This window comes from Miniopterus schreibersii, assembly GCF_964146895.1.
Source record: "Miniopterus schreibersii genome assembly, chromosome: 13".
Classification (NCBI taxonomy): Eukaryota; Metazoa; Chordata; class Mammalia; order Chiroptera; family Miniopteridae; genus Miniopterus; species Miniopterus schreibersii.
In genome coordinates this window covers 51,070,100-51,083,733 of record NC_138113.1, presented here as the reverse complement: position 1 = coordinate 51,083,733, position 13,634 = coordinate 51,070,100, and the positions used below count along the sequence as shown (strand labels likewise).

The 13,634-nt window shown below is 47.0% G+C and overlaps 1 protein-coding gene across 1 annotated transcript in view; it reads left to right on the top strand.

Annotated features, from left to right (window-relative positions):
• MERTK (MER proto-oncogene, tyrosine kinase) overlaps window positions 1–12,858 on the top strand; it is a 92,519-nt gene extending 79,661 nt beyond the window's left edge. Inside the window, exons 14-19 of the mRNA XM_081156282.1 lie at window positions 520–612; window positions 1,636–1,754; window positions 3,431–3,540; window positions 4,967–5,126; window positions 6,025–6,161; window positions 11,805–12,858. Of these exons, the coding sequence (XP_081012408.1) occupies window positions 520–612; window positions 1,636–1,754; window positions 3,431–3,540; window positions 4,967–5,126; window positions 6,025–6,161; window positions 11,805–12,318 (1,133 nt within the window). The 3' untranslated portion in view covers window positions 12,319–12,858. The remainder of the gene's footprint in view (window positions 1–519; window positions 613–1,635; window positions 1,755–3,430; window positions 3,541–4,966; window positions 5,127–6,024; window positions 6,162–11,804) is intronic.
• Window positions 12,859–13,634: the final 776 nt, after the last annotated feature.

The window sequence follows — 13,634 nt, the reverse complement described above, 5'->3', positions numbered from 1 at the left end:
TCCTTCTTGAAGGCCAGACTGATTGCAACAGATCATTTGGATTTGACATTAGTTTTTTTAAAACTAAAATATACTTTAATTATTAGCAGTTTTAGGTTTATAGAAAAATTGGGCAGCAACTGCAGAGTTCCCGTGTCCTTGCCACACACAGCCCCCCATCACTGACATCTTGTATTAACGTGGTGCAGTTTTTACAGCTGACGAACCCATATTCATACATTATTGACTCATGTCCATAGGTTACACTAGGGTTCACCCTGTGCTGTACATCTGTGGGTTTGACAAGCACATAATGTTACATGTTCACCATTACAGAGTCCTACAGATGTTTCACCACCCTCAAATCACCTGTGCACCCCCTCTTTGTCCCCTGCCCAGCCCCTGGCAACCACTCATCTGTTTACTGTTGCTACAGTTGTGTCTTCCCCTGATTTTACCTTTAGAGAACAAAATTGCTTTTGTCCCTCCCCTTCACGGAGCATGTTATTCATGCCTGAGATTTCCCGTTTCTCCTTTCAGTGGACAACTTTTCTCAGCGAGAGATCGAGGAGTTCCTCAGCGAGGCCGCATGCATGAAGGACTTCAGCCACCCGAACGTCATCCGACTGCTAGGTACCTCGAGAAATGCAGGACTGGTGGCCAGAGGGGCTCGGCTCATCCACTCTGTGCCAAAGGGAAACCTGGTATAACCCAAGGTCATTTACAATCCAAAAGGCTTCTCCTTACAGTTACATTTTTGGAGGCTGATGGTAAAAGTGGGTAAAAATGGAGCGTGATTTAATGTCAGAATTTGGCTTTTAGCACCATTAGCTAAAAAACACCAAAGGGGAGGGGGAGGGAGATCAGGTTCCAGCGGTTGCTGTGTAAGTGGCACTGTTCCGAGAGGGGGAGCAGCCTAAAAATAATTGGATATTCTGATGGCTTATTTTTGCTGTCCTGCAATTAAATAAATGCTAAATTCTTTGGGGAACTTTCGAAGTGTAAGGGAGATGTGAAAGCTAATGTTTGGATATAATATTATGTCAAAGAAACTACTGTTACTCATTTGCAGCTATTGACTTCAGCAGACTGAGAACAATCGTGCTTTGTAATTGCGGGAAAATGTGGCGGAGCTTTGCAAGCCTGGTGTCAGGTGACGGGCAGGCTCTAGTTGCAGAATTCCGTGATAAATGGGTTGCAGTTTTTCCCGCATATAACCGTTAAAATTTAGCGATGTGGATTTTACCTCAGAATGCTTTTCATAGTTTCAAGCATTTGGTTTCAGTGCACGCCTTCATACGATTAAGTGTTTAACTCACATGAAACAAGTTTGTTTCTTGAATTCTGATGCGGTCGCTGCCCCTCACTTGGACTCACTATAACAAAAAGCTCCACAAATCTCTAGATGGCTCTGCTTATTATAGATTTTTGAGAGCTCTCCTGCAAAGATTGGCACTCATCTGAAAGACAAAAAAATACCAAGATGTGGACCCAGGGTGCGTTCCTTATTCTAAAAGACGGTGTGTGTTAGGAGCGTTTGGTTTTTTTAACTGTTCACTTGGGAGCACGTGTTTTCAATTTGGCCCGTGCCCCTGCTGGCTTTTATGGTCACTGCTAACAAGGGCTCTTTGTAACTAACATTGCTCTTAATGTTAGGTGTTTGTATAGAAGTGGGCTCCCAAGGCACTCCGAAGCCCATGGTGATTTTACCCTTCATGAAATACGGGGACCTCCATACCTATTTACTCTACTCCCGACTGGAGACGGGATCAAAGGTAATTAATTACCCGTTGCTTTGCCTCTGGACACTTCTGGGGCTTGCTTGACAAGCCCTGGACAGCCTCAGCATCTGACCTCAATAATACAGGAGGGAAAGCAAGGACTTGAACCTTTGTTTGGTGCTCACTGTGTGCCCTGGGGGTTGAAATGGGGTATCCACCTTCACAGCAGGCCTGCTCCCAGGTCCTGTTATTCCTGTTTATGGGGCGAAGAAGCCAGCTGGGAGCACAGTCTCATGCCCCTCACAGTGGAGCCAGGGGGCCCCCTGTGATGTCAGAGTGGCCTGTTTCTTTTGAAGTCTCTTCTTTTTAGCTTGTTCACTCTGAAGTCCCTGGGTGCAGGACCTGTCTCAGTTTTCAGACAGAAGATGCCCTGAACTGTTTTTCAGAGACACTGAGGCTAAACTTATTCCACCCACCTATCTTTTTATCTCGAGCTTCTCTGTCCTCAGAATCAGAAAGTGTGTTGGTTGCTGTAGCTTTATTGTAAGTCTTAAAACTGGGTAGTGTGATTCCTCTGGATTTGTTCTACTTTCCAGAATTGTTTTAGCTTTTCTAGTTGTGTAGCCCTTCCATATAATTTCAGAATCAGCTTATCTGTGGCAGCCGAAAGTACTGCTGTCGTCTTATGTTTGAACAAAATAACAAGGGAAAGAAGTACAGAGCATTTTACTAACTAATGAATAGTTTCTATTTGCAAAAATGCAAGTATATCTCCAATGTCGGAAGCTAACTCCCATGTACACTTTTGCAGCCACAGGTAAAGCTGGAAGTCACAAAATGCATAGAGACACTGGAAAAGCGAGCTTTTATTCAGATCTTTTCTTTGCTGTCTGTTTAGTCAGCGTGGGGGGAATAAATACTTTCTGTTCCTGCTAGCGTGGCCCAGGACTAGGTGTCAGTTACGTAATATGCTCTTCCAGCAGGGCCTCATCTTCCAGTCGTGAACACAGGCTAGCATTTCGTTCATTTATATCTTCTTTAGTGTCTTACGTTTTATAGTTGTCAGAGTATATGTAAGTTTTGCACTTGTTTTGTTAAACTTATTCCTAAGTATTTTATTTTTTATTCTTTTGCAGATAAAATTGTTTGATTTCATTTTAGGTTGTTCATTGCTAGTGTTTAAAACTACAGTTGATTTCTATATATTGACCTAGTGTCCTGTACCCTTGCTGGACTTATTAGTTCTACCGCATAATTATCTCCTTTTTAAATATGGTTTTGGGGGGATTTTTTGAGAGAGAGAGGGGAAGGGAGGGTGCACAATTTGAAACAGCTCCTTCAAAGTGGGCTTTTTACCTCAAAACATTACAGCTCCTCACCACACCCTCCCCCCCCCCCAAGAAAGCCAGACCACCCTTGTGTCCCCTCTCTGTGTGGCATGGGCGCTTGATCCCACTGCCACTCAGGACACGGAGGTTCCCGTTTGATCTCGTGGGAAACGAATGTTATTCCCTGGCACTGATTTTAAACATGGGAAGGAGAACATGTGGTATTTACCAGGCAGTTATAGGGTTTGGGTTTGTTTGGGTTTTTTCATTCCTTTTCTAAAACCTTATTTGTGCTGTTAGTGATACAGAAATGAAGAGTTAAAAACACCGTTTCCTCCAGACAGAGATAACTTGTAGGTTTTCCTTTTTAAAAATAACCTTTCTTCTTGCTTCGTTCCCCAGCACATTCCTGTGCAGACACTGGTGAAGTTCATGGTGGACATTGCCCAGGGGATGGAGTATCTGAGCAACAGGAATTTCCTTCATCGAGACTTAGCTGCTCGAAACTGCATGTAAGGGACCTGGTGCTTCCTGGGGGGTCAGACCTCATGGTGTCGGCGTTTATGGCGGGGACAGAGGGGCTGGCCTGTTGCTGTTAGTAGGAGGAGAGCTAGGTCCTGGGGATGGAATTCCTGTGGCTCTGAAGCTTACCTGGGTTTGTGCTGTCAGGTTTTCACTCCCTCTGAAACTTCCTCATGTGACTGTGTTTTTATTTTCACACGCTCACGCCCTAGGAGGGCAAGGTAAGACCTTTGTGATCCTTGCTCTTGCCATCAGCTTGCTGTGGGCCCAGAGTTACACATAAGTCAGCTAATCACGACGGCAGTAATGCAAACCGCATGGTCTGCCCCTAAGTTCTCGTGATCCCGCCTTGTGGAGACACCCTGTTCCGTGGACACACTGACCAGAGCGATAGGGACATGCACAGGCACTTGGAGCGCAAGTTCCCCCGCCTCTTCATATTGCAGGAGCAGAGCCATTCTCTGCTGTAGGTCTTCAAAACGGTGTCTTAAGTTTACTGTTGCCGAAAGACGAAATATTCCTTCAATGTGTTGCTTTTATTTGCTTTTCTTGGTTGGAGATACAACAGTGGGGCTGCCCTCACTCCTTCTAACCAGCGCGAGCCCTCTACCACTTTCACCTCTTTTTGAAAGCCAGAAGGGTCTTGCTGTTGTTTTTTATTTAAGTAGCTTTTCTATCACAGAGGGAGACTTATGGAAATCTTTTTTTCCCATTAATAGTTCCTTCATGTTTTTCTACCAGGTAGTGTGACCAGCTGTCAGTTTGCCTGGAACTGAGGGGTTTCCTAGGACATGGGATGTCCAGTTTTTTGTTGTTGTTTTTTTAAAGTCAATGTCAGGCAAACAGGGACAGGTCGTCACTCTATCTCCAGACAAACTCATTTCTCTCCCTTTTCCTTGTCTAGGATCTGTTTTAATGGGTTGCGCTCTCAGTGCGATTATATCTCTTTAATTTCCTGAGTAACTCCTCAAGTACTACCTGGCTGTCTCTGCAGGGAGCCCAGGGTCCCCCCTCTTGCTCCCCTCCCCCAGGCTACCAGCAAGCTCAGTGGGCCCACAGAGCCAGTGCTGCTTCCAGACTTCGGGCGGGAAGGCTGCTGGGGCACTCAAGGCCCCAGAGGCCCTGGATTTGAGCTGGGCTCCTTCTGCCCCTGTGCATCTCCTCTGTTCCCTCCAGGTGTCTCCATCCTTGTGCACAGGTGGCCTTGCTGGGCCAGATCCCCACACACACCAGAAGGGCGCAAGGTCCTTTCTCTCCTGCTCCCCTCACCTGCTGGGCCATTGTTCCCCAAGCAGGGTACTCCCAGGCTGGTGGGGCCTGTGCCATTGGGCTACTCATGTATGTGCATGTGACGTAGACCTGTGCTTTCAGGCTTTGCCTGTGATGTAGCTGAGGACTCGAACTCCCTCTCTGTAGGTTGCGAGATGACATGACTGTGTGTGTTGCGGACTTTGGCCTCTCTAAGAAGATTTACAGCGGCGATTACTACCGCCAAGGCCGCATCGCTAAGATGCCTGTGAAGTGGATCGCGATAGAGAGCCTCGCGGACCGAGTCTACACCAGTAAAAGTGACGTGGTAGGTACAGTTTTGATTTGGGACCTTGAGTTTCAGAGATGAACGAAGCTGAAAGAAGTGACTTAGCTGGTGTGTTGCCAAACATTTTACTCAGATAAACTGAGTGTTGAGAGCGTGCTCACATCTCTTATTTAAAAAAAAAAAAAAAAAAGTTTTTATTGATTTCAGAGAGAGGAATGGAAAAGGAGAGAGAGAGAGACAGAAACATCAATGATGAGAGGATCATCGATCGACTGCTCCTGCATGCCCCCTACTGGGGATGGAGTCTGCAACCCGGGCATGTGCCCTGACCTAGAATCGAACCATGATCTCCTGGTTCATGGGTTTACACTTAACAGTTGAGCCACACCAGCCAGGCCCATCTATCTCATTTATTGCTAGATTCTCTAATTCAGGGGGAACCCTAGATTCTGGTGAGGTCTCCTGACATTCAAAAGGTCTATCTTTGCACAGTACCTTAATTTATTCCCATTTCCCTGTGCTACAACACAGCGTTTTATCGCCCACAACTAAGCTATTTCATATTCATATTAAATTCAGTAAGTTTATACAGTTGCTCTATGGGACCAAGAAGCTATACAAAAGATGCTGTGTGGTTACACCCTCAACCAGAGTCTAGGAGAGAAAACACTTGATGACCACAGTGCGCCTGAGCATCGATGTGGCAGGAGGCTTAGTCTGCCTTTGTCAGATCTCCCGGAACAGCATTAGTGGAAAATGGGGACAGTGACGCTCCAACCCCGTGTTACTGCCGTGTTGGGAGATCAGCGTGTCTCAAACATAATTGTCAGCTTTGTGCACGGTCATTGGGGCTTTAAGGAAATGACCTTTCCCAATGAAAAAGTCCATTCAGACTTTCTGAAAAGACTCAGATCCGAACTTCTTGTTTTGTTCTCAGTGGGCATTTGGCGTAACCATGTGGGAAATTTCAACTCGGGGGATGACGCCCTACCCGGGAGTCCAGAACCACGAGATATACGACTATCTTCTGCATGGCTACAGGCTGAAGCAGCCGGAGGACTGCCTGGATGAACTGTGAGTGAGCTGCTCAGTGTCACCAGGCCCCCTGCCTGGGTGGCCAGTGGGTCTGCAAAGACCTGGGGACACAGCCACAGGGGGAGGGGTCGCTTTTAGCCGGGCCACCTGTGCAGAGGTGGCACGTCCAGGCCAAAGCCTTTCTTGCTGTGAGAGATGTTGTGTGCACATGTGCAGTTAGCCCTCACGTTCTGTAGGTCTGCAGGCACCTCTGGGAAATGCATCCTAGATAAATGCACCGACTTTAGAGCACATGCTATAGTACCTGAATGACCACCTGCCCTCTTGTGCTACAGTCACCCTCCTCTTCCTGGACAGCATTTCAGACAAGCAAATCTAAGTAATATTCTTACCCAGGAAATTTAGAAACCTAAGCTCATGGCTCTGAGGTCAAGCTGGTCATCAGAATTGCATGGGGGATATTCTAACAGCATGATTCCTCTGTCCTGTGCCTGGACACTGTGAGCTATTGAAATAAAGTGGGCCCATAGGTGCATGTCTTAAAACACTGTCTGGAAGACCAGGTGCTCAGCCAAGCATGAGAGCCCCACCTCTGAGTGTGCATAGCCCATCCCAAACAGGCCTCTCTTCTCCAGGATGGATGGTATGGGGAGAGGCCTGGGCCTCTGAGTCACTGAGGCCAGGTACTATCTCTACCTACCCACAGGGGAGCCATCACAACTGCTTTGACCTCACTGTGCCTTGTTATCAGTTACAGGTCAAGTCCTGGCTCATATTCTTCAGAGCTATTGGGAGGGTAGAAGGAAGTATGTGGCAGGACAGCCTGCAGGAGGCACAGAGCAAGTGCACACTGTGGTGCTGATTAATACAGTGTAACGTCATTACACACCACCTGCCCAAACACCTTCTTAAACTGACTTATTGTGGCATCGCCTCTAGCTTGTGATGTGAACCTCCCTAGTGTCGAGTGTCTTCCCACGTAACAGGGGTTATAGACATTGTCTCTGTATTCAGCAAGATTTCAGGCTTGCTGTGTGGGCTCAGGCTTGGAGGGGCCAGTGGGCATGTGTGGGACCTCCCCACTACTGTTCACACACACACACACACACACACACACACACACACTGGCTCTGTTTCCTCACTCGGGGGAATCCTTGGTTAGGGGGCATGCAGGCCTCCCAGTCTCATCCAAGCCAAACAGAGGAAACTTTATTTTATTTTTTTGAACAGGAGAAAATCAAATTTTATTCATTTATTTATTTTAAATATATCTTTATTGACTTCAGAGAGAGGAAAGGAGAGGGAGAGAGAGAGATAGAAACATCAATGATGAGAGAATCATTGATCAGCTGCCTCCCGCATGCCCCCGACTGGGGATCGAGCCCGCAACCCGGGCATGTGCCCTGACCGGGAATCGAACACCTCAACCGCTGAGCCATGCCCAGCCAGGCAATAAAATTTTAATACATGCACGTGGAAAATTCACATAAGCAGGAAAATTCCCGGAAGGAAACTATTGATCAGAGCCTCAGCCTGCTTGGTGGTGGTGGCTGTTGTTACTGTAGTTATAACATTAAAGAACAGAAACAGAAAATGTTAAGCCCTTTAAAAACATTGTGAAATTCTAATTAAATTAGATCTGGGTTTTCATGGTGGTTTTAGAAAGCACCACATGAATGAAATGTTTGCTTCTGAAAAGCAGGAAGCTGTTTTAGCCCAACAAGGTTGAATGGAGAGTTTTGTGGCCATTTCTCTCCTGTTCGCACTTCTGTTTTGCACCACAAGCGGTTGGTGTTTGCAGTGATTAGCAAGGTCTGAGCTGTGTCACACCGGGGTTTTCTGATGTTTCACGCAGAGCCAGACAAGGAACGCTGACTCAGTTTTCTGCGAGGATTTTTAGGTGAGAGTCGCAGAGTCAGCACACGCCTCGTGGCCAGGAGGTCAGGCGCATCAGGCGGCCCTGTGGTCCCTGTCCCCAGGCTGGCTCTGCACCTCAGGCTTGAACCAGGCCTCCTTCTCGGGCCCCCTCTCCCATCTGGATGCTGATCAGCCAAGAGGCCTCTGTTTCCATATCTGGGGCATTTTCTTTTATAAATGAGATCCACTTCTCAGCTTTTCATCTCCATTTGCTATCTAACCTTAGCTGAGGTGAGCTCACACCTGTGTTACTTGCCCCTCGGTCTTTTTAAAGTCAGTTCTAAGAAATGTCACTTGTAAGTAAAGGAGTGCGCTTTGTGTCCTGCCCTCCCATCCTGCCCTCCAAGGCTGCCTCTTCTCATGGTGTTACCCATTCCGAGTGGCCAGGTGGCAGGCCAGTTCCCCTGGCCCCAGAGGCCGCTCTGCATGATGCCCTGGTCATCTCCGTAGGACATTTCCTCAGCCGAGCTTATGGCCTCCTGGATGTAGCCCTCGGATACCCGCCGCTGACTGCGGTGCTTCCTGCACTGGCACTCACTCCCCCCGTCCTCCGCTGGCACTCGGTAGCCACCCTGTCCTTTCTGTATCCCCCTGGGTCCCATCAACCAGCAGATGTCCCTCAGAGTCCCCCTGCTCTCTGATCCCACCCCTAATTACCACCCAATCAGAGAGAACCGGGCTGGTGGGGCATGGTGTCCTCTTCGGCTTCCACTGCCTCGTCACACATCAGGCGACGGTGGCCCAGGGACATCACGGTGTGAATAAGGGCTGAGTTCACACCCACCTTCCCCCTCTCAGAAACCCTCCTCTACTTATTATGAGTCCCTCCACTTCCACCTGCAGCAGCTCAGGCCCCGGGAAGGAGAGCAATGGGGACTTTCCATTGGCCAAGCGTCACAGCTCACACGGTGCCCCGCTTAGCACTACAGAGACATGTGCTGCTAATGTGACGCCTGCCTCTCCGGTGTCATTTCTCTGAGCAGATGTGAAGCATTCAGCCATCCCAGAGCCAGGGAAAAGCAGGTGCTTGACAAGTATGGGTAAATTCACAAATCTATAAATTTTATGAATTTGTATGATTGCATCTTTTTAACTTTTTTTTTGAAAAATTGTGGTTCCTGGCTGGGCATGGCTCAGCGGTTGAGCGTCGACCTGGGATCCAGGTGATCGGGGTTTGATTCCTGGTCAGGGTACATGCCTGGGTTGCGGGCTGGATCCCCAATCGGGGGCGTGCAGGGGGCCCCTCTCTCATCATTGATGTTTCACTCTCTCTCCCTCTCCTTTCCTCTCTCTGAAATCAATGAAGATATATTAAAAAAATAAATAAAAATTTAAAAAATTGTGGTAAGATACACAGAACATAACACTTACCGTCTTACCCATTTTTAAGTGCGCAGTTCAGTAATGTAGGTGCACTCGCAGTGTACAGCCATCGCCCCCCATCATCTCCAGTACTCTTTCATCTGACAATCCTGAAACTCTGTCCCCCATGAAACAGTAATCCCCCTCACCCACTCCCCCGCCCCAGCAACCTATGTGAGTACATCTTTTATAAAAATCTCAGTAGAAAAACAAAAATGACCATTTACAAAGGCAACTCCCAAACGTTTTCCCTTTCCATCCCTGAGATTGAAATCGCTGACCGTCACAGCCCTCCTCGTGCGCACCTCCTTGGTGCACCACCGTGGAATTGCCCTTCGTGGGAGGGGCTTAGACAGTACACATGCTGCCATGTCTTTACAAGTCATATTTATATTGATGCATATTTCATAAAGTGTTGAAAGTCAAAGAAAAAAAATAACTTTGGAAGTGATATTGCTACCATGTTATATGAAGAAGGACGTGGATTGTGTCAGCGATTTTCAACCCTTTTCATCTCATGGCACATAAACTAATTTCTAAAGTTCTGTCGCACACCAAAAAATACAGTTTTTGCTGATCTGACCAAAAAAAAGGTATAATTTTGATTCATTCACAGCGGACGGCTATTGTTGTGTTGATTGTTGTCATTTTTTTATTTGACAATCTAAGGGAAAAGAGGCCAGTCCCCTGACTAAATAGTCAGGTGTTGTGTGTTTTAAAAATTCTTGCCTCACGCCGGTTGAAAATTGCTGGGTTATATAAATACTTTCTCCTAAAACATGGAATAAATGAAGATAAATGACAGCGCCTTCATGGCCTAATAAAAAGGATAGTGTGTCTTCTAAGGGCAGAACTCCTCAAAGCTCATCTCAGACTGCAAACAGTCAAGGCTCTGTGGAAAACAGGAAGCTATGCAAATCAATTTATACCATAAAAACCTCAAAAATGGAAACAAAAGCTGTTTGCCAGGTCTCAGTGGCCATCTCATGAAGGTCAAACAGGGAGAGTCAAAGAGCTGAGCTGAGGTCCAAATGAGAACCAGGCCTTTCAGGAATCACGCCTGCTCAGGGTCCTGTGCGCACAGGCAAAGCGCTTGCAGACCCCCATCACCCAGAAGCTCATGCTTTGTTGATAGAAGCTAAAGTGAACAAAGTATGTGTGTGTTAGTAGAATTAGCCAAAGTTCTACATGATGTGATTACATGTGAATATGGGAATTGCATATTTATGTTCACAAGATAGCAGTAGTCTGCCACATATGTCAGATGATTAACACCTGGGTCATTTCCTTACCTAGCAACATGAATATCAATTTCTCAAAACAGGAAAGAACCAGATGAAATGGTGGTATAACTCACTCTCCCTAATTCAGTCAGCTCTCTGTTTTACTGTGCTTATGTCAATGTCCCTACATTGTAATTCTTAATTACACTGAGAATGAGGACACCATTCCTAAGGGATGCAGAGGGGGTCATGAGGAGCCCCAGTTGTAGGACTTGTCCAGCTGGAGGCCAGTTCCCCTGCTGCCCCGTTGCCCACGTAGCCATGGCATGTTCTGTAACGTCCCTGAGCCCACTCTCAGTTTTACTGCAGTGTAACAAGGACAGGGCTGTTGACAAGATTAGATATAGTAACACACACACAGCACCTGGCACAGTGAAGCACACACTCCTTCACCCCACCCCCACCCCGGCCCTTCTAACTCCGCTCTCCTGGTGACAAACCCAGCTTGATGGTGCAGAACAGGGGTCAGCACACTTTTCCTATAAAGGGCCAAATAGTAAGTATTTTTATTTTGAGGCCATATAGTCTGTTGCAATTACTTAACTGTCATTGCAGAAGCAGCCACACATAAACAGTTAAATGTAGCTGTGTTCCAATAAAACTTTACTTACAAAACAGACAGTGGGCCAGATTTGGCCCCTGGGCCACAGTATGTATTATATTCCTGGAGACAGAGGAGCACTATCACATACCCATGCTACATTAATAAAAGTTGAACAAATACTGCCACAAGGAAAACCTCACTAATTTCCAAAAAGTAAAATTAGTGTTGATTAAAATGTGATAAAAATCCCCCTAGCCCATAGCTCAGTTGGTTAGAGCGTCAACCTGATATGCCAGGGTTACGGGTTTGTTCGATCCCCGGTCAGGGCACATACAAAAATCAACCAATGAATGCATAAATAAGTGGAACAACAAATTGATGTTTCTTCCCCCCCCCCTTCTCCTTCCCTGCTTCCCTCTCTCCTTCTCCCTCTACCTCTCTCTCCCTTTCTCTCTCCAAAATCAATCAATAAATTTGTTTTAAAATATGATAAAATCCAAGGCGAGGTGAAAGTGGGTGGGCTGCACTGAGGGCTCGGCGCTGCTCCAGGGGTTAACTCATCTCCTCTCCTTGTAGGTATGAAATAATGCACTCTTGCTGGAGGGCTGAGCCCTTGGACCGACCCACCTTTTCCATGTTGAGGGTGCAGCTAGACAAGTTCTTGGAAAGTTTGCCTGAAGTGCAGGACAAAGCCGACGTCGTTTATATCAACACAGCGTTTCCAGAGAGCGGGGAGGGGCCGGCAGAGGGCCCCCCACTCGCTCGGCTGGACATGGACATCGACGCCAACGCTCTCCTTGCTGCCTGCGCGTCCAACGCTGCGGTCAGCGTGGTCACAGCGCAGGTTCATGAGAAAGGACCTCACGAGGGAAGGTACGTTCTAAATAATGGCAGTGACAACTGGGAAGACCTGGCTTCTGCCACCCCAGCGACAGGGACAGCGGGAAAGAACGGTGTTTCACTGGAGGACAGGCCCGGGAATAGCGAGTTCTCCTGGTCCCAGTCCAGCACGCTGCCCTTGGGGAGCCCACCGCCCGATGAACTTTCGTTTGCAGACGACTCCTCGGAAGACTCAGAGGTCCTCATGTGAGGACAGCCAAGAGACTCCCAAACCAGGGAGATCCGTCTGCCTTAGAGATCCTCGTACACCCCAGGTTTCTGGTACCCATCTTCCAGACCAAGTAAATGCCACAGCCCGAAAGCACCATGTGAATGTTGTTCAGTACATCATTAAAATGCATAATATATATTTATTTAAAGAGAAAGATATATGTGTATATGGTGGAAAGAGACATAGATACTATATTTTAATAAAAGAGGACTTATTTTATGTCACTTATCTTGCAGATTTTAAAATTTAAGCTTTAACGGCCTCATTTTTACAGCTTCTCCTTGATGTTAACATTTGCACAAAGTTGTTTTTTTTTTAAAGCTGTTTTCATTTTCCTGACTATTAAATGTAAAAACATTTGTAAAATGAAAAGCCGTATTTGACTTTGCTTCTGGTGTCATGAAAAATCTGGTACTCCTCTGTGAATCAACTGTTTGATAAGAATGCCTTTTTGATATTCAAAGTTTTATAGCTGATTAATTCTTTGATATAACTTCCTAATAAAATATGAATGAGGAAGGATGTGTGGTTCTTACTTGAGACTTGGGAAGGCTGGGGTTGCCGGCAGCCTCGTGCCTTTGCGAAGGAATTCCCAGTGCCTGACGCTCGATGCCCCTGCGCTGGCCATTCTTGGATGTTTTCTGAAAATAAGAAAAAAACATCCTGGAGAGACCAAAAGTGAAGGACAGAAAATATTAAAGGGTTGAAAAACACTGCTTGAGAAAGTTAAAATGAATTATAGACGAGCGTGGGACAGGCGAAGGACTTCTCTGGGAGGCAGGCGCAGCAGGGAGCAGGCTGTGCTCAGCTGCCGGTGTTTGCGACCCGGTCACAACAGCCATTGTTGAGCACCTACTATGTTTCAAGCACTTTAGGTAAACTGACCTGTTGAATCTATGCATTGTGACTTGGGTGCCAGTGCCATCATCACCTGTGGACCATGAACTGAGGCTACAAAGGCTGAGGGGCCTGTGGTGGCCCACAGCTTCAGAGGGGCAGAGTGAGAATTCAGAACCAAGCAATCTGCTTTGGGCTGCTTCTAAGCACGTGATCTGGGGGTTTGCTCCAGAGCCTCTTGAACTTTTAATTTTATCTAATAAACACTACTATGTGCCAGGCACGGCTCTCATTTAGTCCCCATAACAACCCTACCAGGTAGGTATCATTAGCTCCACTTCACAGGTAGGGAGACTGAGGCAGGAAGAAGCTACCTTACTCTGCTAGTAAGAGCAGTAGCTGGATGCAATCAGTTGATCCCTCAGCCCTCGGGGCAGCACCACTGGGCCAGGACTACT